The following is a 19,935-nucleotide window of genomic DNA, read 5'->3' on the forward strand; positions in this document are numbered from 1 at the left end:
ACTTTGTACAATTTAAATTAATTTACAATTTACTTCCTCGGGTCTTTAGGTAAAACGAGCGATCTAATAAATTAACTAACTTCGAAAAACAAATTATCGTTCGAGTTAAATCCAGAAACAAAATGGTTGGCTCAGCGAAAGAGTCAGCACATTTCCCTTCTCGAACTAGCGCTTCAAAGGATTAATTAACGGAATAAATACTGTTGCAGAGTACGTACTAAATAGTTGGCAAAAATCACCGTTTCAGAAACGTGTCCTACGGTAAAAAGACTTTGGAACCGAAACCGCAGAGCTTACCCTCAGCGAGCTTTTAAATTAAAAAAAAATCAACGCTTTCACCGAGAACGATTCATGGGCTGGAGAAACATATTCTTAACGCAATAAAGATTATTTACAATACGGCTAAATATCCAGCAGCGGCGATTAAACCTCGTTCGGCATCGACAACATCATCGAATCCTGCGAGAGTTCGTCCATCGATTGTTCCGAGCCTGAAGACAGAGTTGACGGTGTTGCGATAGAGAGTAGACCTTATCAAAGCAAAATTTTGTTTTTTCTTTCTGCACCAATTGATCAACGCAATGTTGGTTGAAATTTTTAAACGCACAATGCTTTTAAATCAATTTAAAATCAAATTGTTGATGACTGGGTGCACCTATCTCTACTTAGATTTCCTTATTTCGCGATAAAATGTTATCATTATTGCGTATACCGAGCAAGAAGGATATCCCGGTGAATTTCATTGTATTTTTCCGCGGCGACTTCATGCAGTAGAAATGATTTCATCGAAAACATGCCGGAAGACCCAAAGCTCTCTTACCGTGATTATGATAAATCGAAGGTGTGGGACTCTTGCACGTAGCTGGACTGAGCTGCGGCTGCTGATGGCTGTGATGGTGGTGCTGTTGATGTTGAAAGGAATAGGTCAGATGTAAATTGATGTGCCGACCGAAATCACCCGTAGACGCGTTAGAATTCGGAGGTGATTGATGAACTGTAACAGCAAATGATGTTTCTTGATTCGTAGCGACGATAATTGCCAATATCTCTAAGCCTAATACACGCAGATGAACAATCCCTTTCGTCGAAACATGTTTAAAACGTCGAGTCCAATAACGTATTCGAAAATTATCGAAATCGACGAGGTGGACCCTGTTCCGAATAATTACCAAAAAATCCCTAGCATCGATTCAGTTACATTTACTATAAATGGGACCGGATAAAACGATCGACGCGAATTTCCGTCTCGTTAAATACGTTCTTTTAGATAATTAGCTGAGAGAAACAAACGCAAGAAGTACCATGTTGCCCTTTCATTTTGCCCGTGTGCAGATGCTTCTTCTGCCTCGCCCTAGAATTCTGGAACCAAACCTGCGTAACTCTTTTGCTGAGCCCCGTGACATGCGCTATCCTCTCGAGATCTTGACCGTCCGGGTTGCTGTCCAGCTGGAAGTTCGCTTGAAGAACGGATAGCTGTTCCTCCGTGAACGTCGTTCGCACTCTCTTCGCCTTGTTACCGCTTTTGTGGCCGCTCTCGGAGTCACCGCCTTCTGCGAAAGTACCAATTAGTACAGTTCTACTTTGGTGCCCCGACACTCGATGCGTTCTCTAGGCAAATTAATATCAACCCCATCGAGACAACTTGTTTCATCTCGTAGAATAGAACATATCTGGGGAGTCTCACCATCGGAAGAAGTGTTGTTGCCTTCGACGACGTCTAGATAGTGAGCCTTGCAGAGTAACCTGGCGTCCAGCAGGGCGAATTGCTCCCCCGTGGATAGCTGACGGGAACAGGCGTCGCAGGCAAAGCAAGCCAAGTGATAAACCCTCTCTCTGGCTCTCCTCACCCAATCCCCAGCACCCACGCTTCGCCCACATTTCGCACACTTTGCGCCAAATGTCCTGGAAAATTAAAAACACCCTACCTTTATACATATCTTGTACGCTCGAACGCTACCTCACTTTTCAGTACGTTACAATGTCGCAGTCTCTTGATTCTATTTGCAAGAAACTCACGGGGGTAAATTTCATAGTTTTTCCAACGCGGAGGCTGTGACTAACGATACCGTCCCGTGCAGGAAAATCAGACGCGGTCGTAAAGAATTTACACGCACGCAGCACGAGGCCACCTGCGGCAATAGCGCTAATAAATTTTGCGATGGAAGCTCGGAGAAGGATTTAGCTTCCAAGGCATCTCTCGCCTCTAACAAATGTATCCGGCGAACAGCGTTTAACGCAGACGATTCCCATTCCTCCGCGTGTGTGCGCGTATTGAGGTGTCGATAAGCCAACTATCGAGAGGTCCTTTCCCCAGGAAAATGCAAAGCTCCCGCCGATTTCCTGGTGTGGAATCTACTGCTCTCTGCCGCTATTAGTAATCGCCAGCCTACGCGATTAATGAAGCGTTGAATCGAACACTAGCGCGAGTAGTTGCGATATCAATTATTACTGTGGAACAATTTCTTCTACGATGCAAGGATGTATGCTATTATCGGTGGTGCAAAATTTTTCCATTCGATGGTTTGTTTTCAAGGAATAGAAATTTGAAAATTTGTGAAGCGTTGATCGCTTATTATCGTGGAATAAAATCACCAAGACGAAAGGGGGAGGTATTGCGCGGGAAAAGAGATCGTTCGAGCGCCAAAAGTGTTGCCCTTTGATATTCGCACCGGCCTCCGCCGCGAGCGATTATCGGCGTAGGCAATGCCGCGGCCATGAGCCTGATCGCGTGAATGGTCGCAGAAATAATTCGTACTTCCAATGAGAGAGCACTCCGCCGCGCTCTTAGATAAGGCGTCGCGCACGAACGCGCGTTTACCTGGAAGGAGGCGAGGGTATGTCGTCCCCATAGCAAATAAACGACTCCTGGACCCCGAAGCGCGAGCTGCGACTCCGAAGAGTATGTTTGCGTGTATGTAAACTTGCGCAGCGGAGCACGTCGCGCCGCTGGAAGAGGGATACAAGGGGAAAAAGAACGAGAGATAGCCGCGGTGGCGAAAAGGAGCAAACGGACGATACGATAAGGGGGAAGTGGAAGAAAGGATAGAAAAAGGGGAGAGAAAGAGCCGAGGCCACGGATGAAAAGGTGGAAAGCGAAGAAATATAGAGTAACTCACGAATTTATCACGTGGTAGCATAGTTTATAATAGACTTCCCTGCAAGGTTTCTTAGAACACTTACAAAGAATTATTTCTTGTATTGTTTCTTCGTTGACAACTACAGGAGCTCGTGGGAGTATAGGAAGAACCAAGTGGCTAAGAAACATGCGCTACCGGCGATCACTTTCCAAGACTAGAGAGGCAAGTTTCTCTTCCTTCGATTCTTCGCAGCACCTCCGGGCTTCTCTTCTTCTCTGAAGGCGCTTTCTAATACAATCCCTCACTTCCCTTCCGTTTTCTTTGTTTCTTCTTCGCTCCTCGCTCACCCAGGTGTTCTCCATTGCTTGCTTCGTTGATCTTTAACACTCTCTCCATTTTTTATACTTCTTCCTTGCTATAGTCGTTCGAATTTTATTTACGAGTTGTCAAATAATTATCATCGATGATGGAAAAATCGTTCAAACTTTGTTTAAAAATTATACAATAAAATTTCCGCCGGGGCTTCACTTCGAACCGACCTGTCGTAAAGTTCGTGCTCGGTCTCTCGAGCCCTCGGGTTGTTTTTGCCTACGAAGTTACCAGGAATCGAAACTCGCGAGAGAGTCCAGCCAGCCCTCCTCGGTCACCCCCAGGTTCTTGGCTCGAAAGAGCGCTGGGAGCTACGCCGGTGTAAACGGTAGCCGTGTAGCGGCAAGACACGAGCATGGTACACGACACACGCACGCACGGCCAGATGAATGGCTCGAAAGGTGGGTGTTATGGGTGCACCAAGAGGAGCACCCGGAGATGCATCCACTGGCAACGACAAGCAGAAGCACGACGGTGGCTTCACGGCCGAGTCCGGTGTGGTCGGTTGTGTGCGCCGCGACCGGTAATTAAACAACGACTAGTGGCCATTAGCCCATTATCATATTCATGAACACGGAAAGTGCATCCCGATTCCTCGTCCGGTTCCTCCGGCGACGATCGAGCTAGCTGTTTATACGGGCTGTGTTCAGGGAACCCCCTCGCTCCGCCCGCGTCCAGACACCCGAAGATATCTTATGGGGCCACGCGACTACCCCGGTGGCCCCACCGCCCCATTCCAGACGCTCAAACTACGGGGTACTGCTCGCTAGATCCACGACTATTTAGCACGCTGTTCGGTTGCATCTCGCGACAACTGCTCGCGGGATTAAGAGGACATTCTACGGCGGGAGCGAGGAGATATTTGCACGCTTAGTATCGGGGTAGCTAATGGAGTTGATTGTTTCGTACTCAGTATATCCAGGGGGGGAGGGGCCAGAGGGATAGAGGGTGGAAATAATTTACTCGGTATGAGACTAGGGGATTGAGAGAATACCAATGTATTGAAAAGGTTTCACCTTTTTATATAATTATAATTAAATTCTCGGGAACGAAATGTTAACGAAATAACAGAACCGTATATTGCACATTGGAACTGTCTGACAAACTAAGAAATATAGATTTACAAAGTGTGTCAAACCTAAGCTTGCAATTGGTAAAATGCGTGTCGTTAATGTCATTTTACCATTTGGAAATCTCGTGCCTTTCGTGCATCCGTGGTAGTATGGACAAATTGTGTGCCATCAAGTATGCTAATAAAGCATGTACATTGACTAACGAACAATTTTGTACAGGGTGGCCAGGAAGAGAAGCGAAGCCAGGTAGAATACGATTCACCGTTTCAACACAAGTCGAAAATAGATGAAAACTTTTTTAAAAATGTAGTTTCACACGATATAAACACAGTCTCGTGTTATTATTAGTATAATTAAAACGCAACGCACCGTCGTAAATTCATGAAACAATGAACAGTGAATTCTTACGCGGATAGACGGCGACCATAAAACGCGTACGCGCATTTTAATCCTATTGTTTGTTAGCGGGGTAGTAATTCGTTCCTTGCAACAGGAACTTCTTCGTCAACGCCCACGCCAATGTCTAGGGAGGGATTTGAATTTTGAGCGAGCTGATTTCGATTGTGAGATTCTTTTACCACTGTCGTAGATCCAATCTCAAGGAAGCTCGAGATATGCATCCCGGTAAAAAACAACGAAAATTAATCCTTCTTAAGGGATCTTCGTGCTCATTGTTCTCAAGCCGAGGAAGTCTATAATCTTATTGTAATTTAACACATAACTTGTACAATAACCGCGAAGAACTGTCCCTTAAATTTCTTGATCTATTAAATTATAACGTATGGTCAGTGTGGTGCTATTTAAAACTATTTAATTTCCTCATTTCCCAGACGGACATTTAGAAAACGATAGAAATTCAGAGAAAGCTGAAACCGCGCAAAATGGCGTGACCCCTCCGAAGAACGCAGACAGTTCATAGGGGCATTTCTCGCGTTGCAACACGATAGTATTAATTAGGTCACATTGTATCAACATTTCAATTGTGAATCGGAGGGAACATTCCGCGGCGATGTCCCCGTCTCTTGCAGGTTCGAAAGACCGGCGGTATAGTTTCCGATCATTTATCACGCCGGGCCGAGCGTAGATCGAGAAGGTGGCTTCGCTTCTTTCGAAGTCGCTTGTCGACGAGTCTACGGGTCGTGGATCTTGCCGACCGGGTCATCGTAAGCCAGCATTACGAGGCGAAAAGTGTGAGTTAAAAAAATTACGCGGCGGATTCCTCCGGACCTCCCGCACACACGACTTTGACTCCCCAAAGACAGACGGCTCGAAAAATCCGGCAACTGTCTTCACAGAGAACGCCGACACCGTTGCGAAATTTCTGATTGCGCTTCCAGGCTCGAACGCTCTTATGCCAGTTATGAAATATGTTGTTCGTCGCCTTTCAATATCCCGTGAATAATTATTTCCATTGTGCCGTAAATTCGTTTCGAACGTCAGCGATGATTCCCTTCGGTGCAATATTTTGATCCCTCTTTCCTCGGTCCTGCTAGCGCTTCTCTCAGCTTTCAGTAATTCACGAGGATGATAATTTACGTTTACGCTCACGAATTCACATTATTAGATTTCTTTCTTCCCCGGTGTGCATTCGTTTCCGCGTTCTTCGATGCGGACAGCGATACCGGTCACACGTCACGATCGAATATCACGATACCGTGATTTAGACAGGCCGGTGTAACACAGCCAGGTGACCATACCAACTGTGATTGACAGTTGGATAAACACGTTGGAAAGTCTTCGACTCAGACTCCCTATCCACAATCGACCAGTCACTTCGAGCTTCTTTCGCCTCTATCGACTCCCTATATACTTTCTCGACCTTCCTCCCTACGAAAATATTCAAAAGTACGTGCCACGATCGAGTCGTTATCGAACCAGCGAAACAGAGGAACCTGTGTCGAACAGTGTCTCTTTGTATTCGTGTAAATCGTCCGCAATAATATCCCGTTCAAGAAAGATGGGATTGTTTTCAAATAGTTGAAGATGTCGGAAAGAATTTAATGATTTCAAGAGCTTGAATTTTTTTGCAAGTACTAGTTCTTTGTCGTTAACACATTGGCAACAATCTGATAACAAGTTTCATAGCGCACCTATCGTTCGACGAAAGAAAAGAGCAAGTTACGCCAGCAGAGTGTCGCTGTCCAGTATGTTAATACGCGTACAGGTTAAAAAATATCGCATTACTTGTCCATAGAGACGTTAACGTTAATTTACATTCGCCGGTCGATGCGTTGAAAAATCGTCGACAGGTTGTCACGTATAAGAATTCAACGATTCGTTCATCCAGAGTGGACGAGTACGTAACGACTCGCTATTTATTATATTGATAACGCAAAACCACGGCTCCCCACACTTTTGCCGTGCTTTATTATTCGGCCGATCGATCGATCGTTAAATATTTTACGGCTATATTCGCTTTATCGTCGGTCCGTTATCTCGATAATTGAATCTGTTTCGACCGCTGAATTGCGGTTACAGGAAAGCGTAGATCTTTGACGACACAGTGGCAATTACGTGCACTGTACCACCAGGATTTATGTTTCTTGTCTGGCTGTTGTGTTTCTACGGTAGCTAACACGTCGACTCGCCGCGCTGCTTCGTTAATAACGCCGGTCCGATATCTGCATTAGTCAACCTGCAACGCGGACCATTTTTTTTCTTCGCCGTGTCGGTGTCTGAAATTCCCGTTCGAATAATTCGTAACAGAGCACTGGGGCTTCGTTAGTTCGCGAGACTTTGGACCGCGAGAGGAGGGTTACCACGGCAATAAGAAAGGAATCTTTCGCTTACAGAGCGTAATCGTGCCTGCAGTAGAGCCGCATTCCCTTCAGGAAGCAAGAGTGTTGATCGTGCAACGGTCTGGCACATGCACAGCATCTCAGACACCTCGAGTGCCAAGTTCGTCCACCGACGCAGAGAACTGTACGCTCCCGGACACGTTCCCCGCAGCCGCCACACTCCATCACGCTCGGGGACATTTCCGGTCCTATCAGACCGCCGGTGGTTTCAGGAGCAGCGAGATTCGGACCGGTGCCGTCGCAGACGCTGTCGTTCGTCATCTCTTCCACTTCCGTCTGGAACATCAAAAATTATTTTCGCTTATTGCAACATAAATGAATTAATATCATATAAGTGTGATGCGATCGCCCGCTACACGCAAAACAATAATTGTATAACACAAGTCAACGTTTCCCTATGTACCACATCGTGCCACCCTATCCTACACAGAATTCTGCCCACCAAAACTATCGGGTGTTCTTGTCACGAAAGCAGTGACAAGTTTGATGGATGTGTCTGTTTCGATCAATCTATTTCAACGCAGTTTTGCTACGGTCCCTATTCTCACGTCCGTTCTCATCTTTACACGCTACATCTTTTGTGTTTTACAACCCGTGGAACTCTTTTTCGTTACCATTTCGAAAACGTTATTCCAACTGTCTCACAATGGTTTATTTTCCACGCAGTTATATGTAATTATCAATCATTTTTTAACTGTTTCGTGAAGGTTTACCCTTGCAGAGTCTTTTGGCCCACTGGCGCGCCACGTGAAAAGAACGAGCCAACCCTCTGCAGCTTCCCTCCGGCCGGAAGTTTATTTACCCGGGCACGCCCCCCTCATTCGAAAATCATTTAGCCAGTGGCGAGAGCGTGGTCGATCGAAACCGTGGATCCGACACGAGTCGTCGTAACAAGACCGCCGACACGGTGACAGAGATGTTCCCGAGAGGCGGCTGGATGCAACGGATGCCCATTTATGCGTCCCATTGGCGTACACAGCCCTCGTGGAGGCCCGACACGAAGGGATGTTACCCGGGGTGGGCCGGCCACATATATTAGAACCGGTGGCCGCGCTGCCAGGGAGCAAGGACTTGCGTGCACAACAAAGCTCGGCTGTACGCTACGCGGAGGCACGGGCATGCGTGTCACCATACTGAAAGGGAACATTGACTTCGAGCCGAGGGGTTCGAGGGCCGCTACCTTCCAGTCTGGCTGCGCAGTTATGTTGCCAGTGTGTTACGTTCCCCACGGGGTGCTCTTTTCGCTTGACCAGCTGCCTACCGGGATCGTTTACCGGGGCCCCGCCATTCGACACGTCGAGTCTGTAAACTACGAATTAGCGGAGACTTCGATGATGGGTCACCCGGAGATTGCGGGGACACTCGAGGTTTTCGGAACATCGGGGCACGATAGACGTCAGGGTACCGCCAAGGGTTCACCCCTTGACGTACGAATTGATTTCAAATAATTTTTCGAACATAGAAAACGACTAGGAAATAATGCGATTACTATTTTCACTCCTGACTAATTTATTGTTAAATCAATTCATCGATGGTTCTCCAAACCGAAACCTTTGTTCGGTCTCGCCGTACAGAGTCGAAATCGTATCCGCACGATGCGCAGGCTTTTTGATATCGGAAGGCATATATTAGACTAATAGCCGAAAGGAGTCTAATCCGCCGCTTTACGATCCCGCCTCGCATGCAACCGGGCCTCGTTATTGTCACCTATAACTCTCTCCTGGCCCAACCTTCGCGCACGCAAAAGTCGAAACGCTGGCAATATTTTAGCGGCGGATTTATTACGACGGAAGAAAAGGCCCGGTGTCGTAAGATTAACGAGCGAACTTCGCAATAGAACCGGCGATGCAGCAAATTTCTAATCTCGCTAACGCGCGTGGGTTCTCCGAAAACCAAGCTTTTGTCGCGAACCCGAAACAACTTGCAGCCGCGTTCAAACAGGACAAATAACCGAAATATTTTAAACACGTTCGATCGAAAGCACATTTTCGATTTATTTTTTCATACAGAATAGCTAACGTGAATAGAAAGTGAAAATTTTTCGAGGAACGCGCGCGGTTAGGACGTGCGAACATTTGGTTGGTTATGGTCGGTGGTTAACCATACGTCACAGAGGGCCCTACAATGGTGGCGCACGGGAGTCACATAATGGCATTGTAACGTAATACCTGCAAAGCCGTAGGTGCTGCCCTTATACCTACACCCAACACTTAACGCACGCGTGTGTTGTAAGGTTCCGTATGCGGTGCCTATCACGGAGACGCGTTCTCGTCACAGGACCGGCCCCATGAGTTATGGTGAACGCCATACCCTCCCATTTGTACTCGCTCCTGGACTATACGGTTGCTTCCTGCGGTCGCACGGCCTGTCAGGGGCGTGATTTTCGGGGTTTATTATGAGAATGATACGCCAAGATAGGCACAAGCTCGGATTTTCGTTCTCCGAATGGGAAAGATTTAATCGGGGATGCTATCTCTTCGTGCAAAATTCAAAGAAACACGTATGGTTTTCGAGGCGTCCAACTCCCCCCCCCAGATACCATTACAACTCTTTCTTAAGTGGTCACAGAGGACCCATTCAAATATTTGGCATCCCGACGGAATCGATCCACGCAGCAACTCGACATAATCCGATCTACGGACTTAGTAAAGAATAATCCCGCTTCCTTCGCCTTATTGCCTTATTTACACAAAGGTAGATCGGCAAACGCTTCGCAGAGAGGCTGTCCATAGAGGATTCGTACACCGGGGTTTGTACACGCCTCTATTCAGGATGGCCATGGGGCCCCATTCTTACCTCTCGAGTGGTTTCGGTTTCGGTCCCCTTGTCGACTACGAGCCACCACCGGGGTATGACTTTCAAACTTGAAAGCCTGTCGACGGGAGGTCCTTCGGGGATCCCGCTAAGGGGTTTCCTACGGTATTCGTGGCTTCGTGTCACTTTCGGTACGCGATACGGTGCCCATTGAAACCGATACTTCTTTCCTTTCGCGCGCCTGTCCACGGCGACGCCAATGTCGTTCGGCTTGGCTCCGCCGGTAATAACGATAATGCTGGTCCCCACCGGACAACAAAGAGCGTAACTTTCAAGGATTTCGGACGAGCCGGTCCTTCCTTTCACTGTTACGATATGTTTGATGGGAACTTAATTTTAGGCAAATTGAGCAGACGCGATTAGAGGAACCGAGGAGGAGAACTCATTTCTTGACGAGTTCTTAAAAAACTTTTTCCGAAAACGTGACGTTTTAGTGTAAAAGTAACTCGAGAGACCAACGAATAAAGTTGAAACATTGGTTACGATACAATAGTCCCAGTTTGTTTAATGCCACACGATCCTTCCAACGTTTACACGTTCCTCGTGTGCGGGCGACTACTTTCCCTGGAAGATTCTCTGTATTCTACGAACACGAGGCGCAAATTTGTTTCAGCTAGGAACAAACACGCGAGCCAATTAGAAACGAACACTTTGTTGGCAGACTCCCTCGATTCGAGAAGGTCGCTATCCAACAGGACTTCTCTGCATTCACAAGTTCTCGTTAGAGGAATTTATTAGTTTATACGTTGCCACTTGAAATACATTATTAACTAAATACAGTCGAATATAAACGATATTCGACTAATTCGTTCTGCCTGGAGCAAACTTAGAACGAACCAGGTACTTGCTCGCACAACTTTCCTAGACCAAGCAGAAACTTATCCGCCTAGCCAATGTATTAGTAAATCTACACTGATTTTCGCTAAGAGAACGTCTAGTACGTGTGTTCAAAATCGTCAAGTTGTCTGCATGTCGTTAATTAACCTTGCACCAACACAACCATCCGCTTGAATTTCTCATCTGCAAGAACGTTCGAGTTCGTGATTGGGAGTATGAACTTTAGGCTCTCGTGTGATACTTATATCGTTGTATGTACAGTCACGCTTGTCGACTATATGCTTGACCCCGTTCGTGTATTTATATCCTTTACCTTGTCTGTTTCGTTCGTTTTATTTGCATTACTTTTATTTTTATGCAAACGTTTTACAACATTCTATGGCATCAACGAGCAAGTGATGTTGCGATTCTAATTTTCTTTTAACTTTCTACAAAAGATTGTACTTTCTAACTAAACTCATCTTTATCAAAGATCAACGGCAATTTGGGCCCGTCGATATAAAGAACAAAAGCGAAGGGAAACCGAGAGCACGAAAGCTTCGAGAAAGATGGAAAAAAAGGACACCTTCAGGAAGAGAGGAGTCAAGACTTCCTGGTGCGAACAAGAACGAGCCCGGTTCCCTTCGTCCCCGAAGGGCCTTTCGTTCGTTTTCTTTCGCATCTTCGGGACCCAGGTGACAAGTTGACAAAGTGGCCCACTACGGGCACCCCTCTTTTGGTCGTTCTTTCAAACGATGTTCCACCACTCGTAAAGGGAAAGAGAGAGACGAGGACCAAGAAAGAGAATGGTACGCGAAAATAATGCTCTTCTGGTTTTTGTGTGTTTCGAGCGGCTTTTCGAGTGGCACCGGGCGAAAAAGGGCACGAGCCTCTTCACGCCTTCGTAGAAAAATCCTTCGCACCCTCCCCACCCTTCTGGCCGTCCCTGGACGACCGAAGAAACGATCCCCCGCAGGTACAATGGACGATCTCCGTTTCATGGAGCCGCTGTTAGGCACTCGAAATCTATTTAAATCGCCATCCGATTTCTGGTTTCGCGCGACACAGTGTTCCGTTCTCGTCTCGCCCCCCTGCGTCGTGTTCCTCTGTCGTTGTGTTACCGTGAATGGGGGACCGACTGACGATGCATCGGCGATAGATTTGTCTCGCGATTAGCTCGAGCCACGGACCGTTTAAGGGGGCATTCTATTCTAGAGTCTCATCTTTTTGGTCATTTTAGGAGTTTTTTTTCGAAGCATAAGTCTTTTGATTCAGCTAATTTATTCGGTTAATTTCTCTGCTTGGAAAAAAACTACGGTGCTGGTTTCTGAAACCACCACCGGCGATCCTTCAAATCGGTTAAACGACAGAAAACCGGGCACCAGGCTGAAAACAGACTGCCCGGGTAATAGTTCATCCCGCGTTAAGTAAATGGGATCGATAAAACAGAATTAACGCGGGGATTTCGAGAGATCAGAGAAGATTAATGGTGTAAAAGAGCACGCGGATCTAACTCCTGTCCAGCGTAAAACGGATCATCCGGAGTTACGATCTATGGGATCGGCGACACGTTCAATAATGTAGAATCCAAAAAACGTTCCGACAAATGCTTTTTCTACCTTTGTTCGAAATTTCACGGTATCTAACACGATGTTTTATGATATATAAAATAGAACGATCGAGGCAAAATACTTTTCTGTAATAATTATTTTCTCAGTAATATTTAGTTTACTTCTATTAGCGATAATAATAATTTTTTTAATTTTCGCGTCTGTTTAGAGCAGACTGCAATATTTCCAAGTGTCGGACGGCGAGACGCTTTAACAGGCCGACCTGCCACGGACGTTCAAGCAAATCACCACGTGTGTCGTCTCTCTGTCTCACTTTCTGTCATCCTCGCGACTTGCTCGTTCCGTTCGGGCACGAGTCCTCTAAAAACGGTGCCGTATAACTCCGGATCAGCCTGATGCGCCATTTTGCGATTTACGCCGACAATTTACTGGACCACACACGCACTGGATGCCATCTTGTACGGTCTTTTCGCGTAACAACCCGCGTAGAGCCCTTCGCGTGGGATGCGTTCCGCGTCACGGATGTGATCTTACAAGTATTTACGATTTCTCCCGTCTCTGCGTAGGTATGCTTTATACCTAGTCCTGTTACAAGTTCTGTCTGCGAGGACTAACTTTTTAACTAATTAGAATTTATTTGCACGGTCAGCAATAGAAGCAAACATACTACTGCGTTTCTAACCGCCATTTTGACGTACAAAGAAACCAAAAACGTTACAAGTCCCAATACTTTTGTAATCCACAGAGTCCCCGAAGCAACCCTTCGTCAATGCTAACCAAGCAACAACGATCAAGTGGAACAGCGACCCGGTGAGCTCAGCTACTCAGATATTCAATGTTTCCGATGCAACATTCCGATTCGCGGGGCGACATGCATCAATGCACCGGTGACAACGGAGAAAAGCCCATCGAGTATGCGTTCCAAAGCTGCGAGCGGGTATTCGACAATATTTAGCATACGAGGAGTTAGCCGAGGTGACACGCGATCGACATCGCGACAAGACAATCGCGCGAAACGATCGGCACCGTAATCCGCCACCTCCGTTTCGCGGAGCTGCTTCTCGCCGACCGCGCCTTGCAATACGTCGGAAGCGGGTCTGCAACCGGCTGCCAAGTTTATCCGTCTCGCATCGAGGATTCCCCGGCGTCCGTTCGCGCTGCCATTTTTTACAGAGAGTCGCGCCGGGGAGACGCGACCTGTCCACCAACGCTCATCAACCTCATCAAGCCGCGACCGAGGCGGATCTAGGGACTTTACGACGCGAAGAAAACTGCGGGGAAACGCGTTGCATCGCAGGTCTGATCCGACGCGGTCTTGCGGTTTTCAACAAACAAATCACAACAAATACAATGACTCGCGAAATTGAAAAAGCTATGTAGGGAATTCTATTAGACGGATCGAGATTCCAAATGCATAGAAAAGTTGTATAATCGTGTCTGCAACTAAGGTTCGATGAAGTATTTATACGAGGCATGTATGCAAACATTCTCCCATAAACAAAACAATCAATTTTGCATGGATATCTATCTACTTCGTGCAAATGAACTTCATACGCCGACGATTTTAGCACGTTTGCGATAGTATGGACAAGCTTTTTTGATGTCAGTGGGTTTGATCGACAGTCGGAACGGCGTAAGGGCAAAAGGAATAAGTTGTTACAGTCCTCGATTGGTAGATGTGACCGTCTAAGCCAATCACGGAAATGCTTGCATCTTGTCTCTGTGTGTTTGCACCCAAATAAGCGAGCCTATTTCGCTACAACCAATCAGACCCGCGTTTTTTACGACTGTCAACTTACCAGCAACGCACAGTACTCGTAATGTCCGTCACCGTTCCTTCTGGCGGTCTCTTTGAAGTATATCTTGACAAACGGTCGACGGTTGCCTTGATTAATAGTGTGAACCCACTTTTATTCGTTACGTTCCGCGATTGAGATTTTGCCCAGCTAATGGATCTATTTAGAAGTCGTTTGAGCGAATATGGAGACATACGTGAAAGTCGACGATACAGAAAATGTGCACAGTAGGCCGACATTGTATCAAATGCAGATCAGCGACAAGGCGACAGAGAACTCTACGCATTTTGTTCTCGATTAATGGGACTTTCTTGAAAAATACCGTGTAATACACGGTGTCCGTGTAGCATTGAACATTATCATTAGCGAACGATACTGTTCCCTTTCTCGTTCTTGAACTTAATTATAGAACTTTCTAAGATATGGCTTTTGAGTCATACGCCAAGCTTGTCTAAGTTGGTATCAGAGTGTTTGTAAGTAAATTAATAGAATAATATAATTAGATATAACACTAATTCAATTTAAATGTATCTCAATCGTGCAAGTGTAGAGAAAATTAGGATATTAAAGTTTTATTGCGCGCGGTATACATTATGAGAATGACCCTGCATATCTCCAACAATTCATCATGTTTATTGCATGGCCGGAGTAGTTTATTCATGGTAAATCCTAACTGTTCAAGTTCATCACATTTCTCTAGCAGATTTTCGAAACACTACATAAATTCCTACTGTCAAATCGATAAAACAATCTTTCATAAATTCTTTCTGACTCGGGCAGAAACGTATATTTCAACCACGCAACTGTCGGGAAAGTTAGAACGTTAAAATTTAATGGAATATATTACACGCTGCGCTCGTGACATTGCATAATACCAGCAATTTGTAATTTTCTTTTGTATCGTCGATATACAATAGTTAAGAGAGACAAGCTTCAACTATCCGAAGCGTTCACACTTTCATAACAGTAAAGCTGCATGATGGTTTCATTCTGAATAAAATTTTTTCATGGCTATATAATATTTGGGATTGTCTTTCAAAAACTTAATTTACTCTAATAATAAATGAATTATTAATGAAACTTCAAAAGGTACCGAACCATGCAAGTATTACAAAAATAAATTCCAGTTTTGCGGTGTGCAATAAATTCTATAAACTGTACGGCACGCAATAAACTCTGCGATAATAGCTATGGATAATATATATCTAACCGATAGTTCATACTTTTCACTTGTACCATTACGACATTCATGTCCAGCAAATCATACCTATCAAAGCGTACTTAGAGCGTTTATAGCATTCCTTTGATGGATCTTCTGGTCGCCGTACGCTTCCTTATGCTTACGACGATAAACTATACACAAACACGATATTAAAAATCAAGTCCCTAACCATCGATCCGAGAAAGAAATTCTAAACACTCCTCTCTGCGAAACTAAAGACGAAAATTCCACAGTTTGTAGCGTCGGTCCGATTATTTATCGCCTAGTAACGACTACACGTACCTTCATGATTCCCTGGAGCTCTCGATCGAGCCACTCGTGGTTCCAGTGGTGCCGATCTTTTCCGTGGTATCGATCACACGAGCGTAATTTGCGATCTCGAATGCATCGCAAAGCACCACGCGATAAGCAAACGCGTTCACGAGGCGCGCGGGCAAGCGATAGCTACGCCCGAGGAGCGCAGCATGGCTCGAGACTCGGTGCGCTCGACGGTATAATAACGTAATTCCCGAGCGGAGTGCGCTACACGAACACAAACCCGCGAGGACCACGACCCGCTGCAAGTATCTGCGACGTGGGTGTTGCCTAAACGGCCCGAGGGGCGTGCCCGTTGCGCTGTCTCCGATTGGACGACCCGCGACACGCCCATCGATGCGAAAGTGGCGCTACCCGAGTGCACAACGCGCACACGTCCTCACCCCCCACTACATTGCACGCGACGCGACTCTTTTTCGATTGGTTGCGCTCTACGCGAAGGATCATTCTCGAAGATGTTTCTCTCGAGACAACCGAACGGGGATACCCCGCTATAATTGCATACCGTGTCCCGATAGGTTGCAACGAGATGTTTTCAGAGTTTGGCGCTTCGGGGAATATTCGGGGTAAATATGAATCCTCGCGGCGGATGCCAGTGACCGACGCTCCCAAATCGCTTCGTTCGAAATTATTGCGAATCTTTTTTTACTAGCAAGACAAATAAAATAATGTCGAATTTTAATTTTTTTCAAACGAAAAAGTTGTTTAAAATAACGCCCACAAAAAAAAATAGATTTGACATATTTCGAATATAAGTAGCATACCCTAATGCCCAAATATTTGTACATATACACTGTATTCAACGTTGAAATTAAGTAAAGACGAATAATTGATCGACAAAGTTTGTACAGTGAGGGAAATTGTTATGACGTGTTTGTCTCTGTTAATTTTTCGTTGCATCCCCCCGGTTGCTAAATTTCTGGTTGCACCGTTGCACCGTGCCATTACGGGCACACCGATATCCGTGAATAATTGTCCGCGACGAAAGTGTTACAAAAATAAAAGCTCAGCGTGCCGGGAACGGGTCCGAAATGTTAAAAATACGCAAACAGTGCGAGTCCTCGGTGCGCAAAGCGCGCGCGTGAAAAATGATCGGTGAATTTTATCGACTCGCGCCACATTCACGTACGTGGTTTTCGCGTTTCCATGCACAGAATCGTCGGCGTGTGTTCGCGCGTAGACGCATACTCACATGCGACGAATCTAATAAATAACAATACGAGGCTGCCTACAGGTACAGGGCCCCGCATAGCTTCGCCCTATACCTGAACTGCCGCGGCGCGTCATTAAAATTATTTATGGGGAAATAAGAATCCGAAGCCTTTAAGTCCAACCACCGAGGTTCGCCAAGATACCCCTCCGTCCACTCTATCTCTTATCCTCGGTCCCCTTTAGTCCGAAACCGTCTGTCCAGGCTTATGGGTTAGTAGATTAAACTCACGCTACTCGCATGTTCCAGTGCATAAGTTTACGGACGATTTATTCGGTCGATCGCGCGCAGGCAAATTTTATTCTTAGACTTACTTTGTTTAGATCATTTTTATATTAATATTTTTTAAGCAACTCCGAGAGAAACGATCGCCAGTTTAAACAGGGGTCAGATAATTTTGTGACTTAAACGGGGTGAAAAAATTGCATAAAAGCGGGAAATACTATATTTAGAGAATGATAAACACTCGTTATTCGTCATTCGATGAATATTGAACGCTCGGAGCTACCTATAACGGCGAGACAATCTATCGTTTATCAAGCAAAGTTCGCTTACAGTCGCGCGAACGGCGCGATAAATCAGGCGAACGGGTAACGCGAGGTGACGGGAACAATTTCAGTCTGGCCGTCGATCTCCGCTATACCCTAGCAGCATGTCCGTGATCGCGAATCTTACGAAACGGAGAACGGTTATCGTCGAACGGCGAACCGAAATAGAACGAGTTGAGCACGTAACGATGTCCGTGACAAATCCGTGTCGATTAATCTCCGCCGAATACGAAGCCCCGGCACGAACGTGTCCGTTCTGTTTATTAGCATCGGTAGACACCGGCCGTTTACAAGGTGTAACTATGCGGCCAGGTGGTCAATCGTGAAACTCGACCAACGAAAGCCTTACGTCAGGAATGACCCCCAGCTGGGAATACTACGGGCTTCTTATTTTTTATTTCCCGCCTCCTACGGCGTTATCTCTTCATCTTCGGCTTTTACACGGGGCCACGGGCCTCGGTATACCCGAGACAGCCCAGTGAGCCGCCGGATTCAAGGATAATTACACGATCGATATGCTAAATATCTCTCGCCTCAATCACGTAGATAAACGTAGGAGGCGCATGGGTAAATTGGATTAGCCGCGAGATTACCCGACGCCCGTGCCCCGACGACTCTGTTTGCTGTCACGTGGGCTCTGTTTTTGGCGAAACGATCCCTGGATCGGAAAGATCGAGCTCACCCGTCGTTTGACAGCTCTGATTAACACCTCAACGCTCGAGACCGAGCTAGATTCGATCGATGTGCCTTTAAACCGTATCTTTAAGGGATGAAGAACTGTCCAAACAATGGGGAATTAGTTGCACTAAAAATGATTAACTCGATAAGACAAGCGTGCATATAGTAATTGAATGTAAAGACTGGGAGGGGTGGAAAAAAGAGACGATGTACGATTAAGGCAAGCTTACATAGATCTTTGGGGAAGATACATGTCGCATAGGTGGGTGACCTAAATAGACTTTGTTACCGAGATAAAAACGTTCGTTTGCGAATCGACCGCCATTGTATCCGCTTAAACGGCGATTATTCGGCTGTAGGACACTTGTCGCCGATAATTTGGCCCTCGATCCCGACAAGCCGACCGAAAAATTTCATCGATTGGTCGTACAAAGGGCGAGAAGCGACCAGAGTGTCCACGAGTGCGTACTCCAGGGATGAATTGTGCAACACCCTCCTTTGAAAATCAGCAGGATACTAATTGCGCCACGACCGCGAGAAGACCAGCATTTTACGGTTGGACATTAGAATTGTCGACTTGTTTAGTATTCAGGAGGTACAGAGGAGGTACTAAACTACAATTTAAACTAGTTTTAATACATTTTTCCCAAATTTGCTTGGACTTCTTTTGCCCCAATCTTCCCTACACTGTTTCTACGGACAATTTTTCTGGATGGTTCGTTTCATTTTGTATGCAACTCCGACGCAATAAAGTCGTAATATTATTATAACTATTTGATACTGAGCGAGAGCAGTGGACGATCTCGAGTCGGAGCGAGCGTAGATACCCTCATTGGTAACGAAGGATTCTATCATGCTGTCAATTCCTCCAGCCCGTGAAAAGGACACCGATATTATTAATGCTCTCTCCACACTCCGGTACTCGAGGAGCTAACGATTATTTACCTCGAAATATTTATACCGTATCTCCATACATACCCATTATCGCGGGTGTATGATAAATGCCCGGTATGAAAAATCGATTTTATTGTCGGAACAGGCCCGGTACGATGCAGGCCGGGGCATTCCATCCGTCTGTCTGACCGTCCGTCCGTCCGTTCTCCTCGTGTATCCGTCTTCCCTGTGGATATCTCTGTGTTCACGGTGCGCGCGTACGTTTTCTACCGGGTCGTTTCGACACACGTTTCCCCCGTGCGTATGGTGGTCCATCGGTGATGGATACGCCTACTTTTGATATTTCGGTGATCAATAACGTTCCTTCGGTGCCATTCGCGCCGAAGGAAGATCCATTATTCACCCGCAGTCGCCGGTGAATAAATAATTTACCACGTCATACCAGCACCATCAGTGACTGACTTCGCATCGACGACCGGACCGCCTAACTCCGCCGATGATACGAGATATCTGTGTTCGTTTGTTGAGCCGTGCGTGTGCGCTATACCTACCTCTGGGACGGATGGACGCGTCTCTGTGCTGTGGGCTTTGGAAAACGACGCGGACGAACGTTTGGTAAATGCACGCGCGTATCAATCCTATGCTAGCAGGAATGACCATTCGCTGGTGGACGTTGTGAACATTCCTGTTTCACGTTTATGCCCCTTTCCGCGCGTATTCATCAATGGTTATTGGCGGGAAAGGACATTTTTGG

At 46.2% G+C, this 19,935-nt stretch overlaps 1 protein-coding gene across 1 annotated transcript; it reads right to left on the reverse strand.

Annotated features, from left to right (window-relative positions):
- Positions 1-423: 423 nt before the first annotated feature.
- LOC122399594 (LIM/homeobox protein Awh-like) lies at positions 424-15,954 on the reverse strand. The gene is made up of 6 exons (XM_043400382.1): positions 15,819-15,954; positions 7,310-7,593; positions 1,685-1,902; positions 1,302-1,550; positions 821-994; positions 424-491 (listed from the first exon to the last, which is right to left on the reverse strand). The coding sequence occupies exons 1-6, from the start codon at positions 15,822-15,824 to the stop codon at positions 424-426; spliced, it is 999 nt and encodes a 332-aa protein (XP_043256317.1). The 5' UTR covers positions 15,825-15,954.
- Positions 15,955-19,935: the final 3,981 nt, after the last annotated feature.

Source organism: Colletes gigas, unplaced genomic scaffold (genome assembly GCF_013123115.1).
Source record: "Colletes gigas isolate AHSC1104 unplaced genomic scaffold, ASM1312311v1 Colletes_gigas_Sc00014, whole genome shotgun sequence".
Taxonomy (NCBI): domain Eukaryota; kingdom Metazoa; phylum Arthropoda; class Insecta; order Hymenoptera; family Colletidae; genus Colletes; species Colletes gigas.

Bases quoted from the DNA above. Each gene is read 5' to 3' on its own strand.
- LOC122399594 (XM_043400382.1), bottom strand. The intron at 995-1,301 runs GTACTTCTTGCG...TTGCTGTTACAG, and splicing joins CAAAATGAAAGGGCAACATG to TTCATCAATCACCTCCGAAT. The intron at 492-820 runs GTAAGAGAGCTT...CTCTGTCTTCAG, and splicing joins TTCGATTTATCATAATCACG to GCTCGGAACAATCGATGGAC.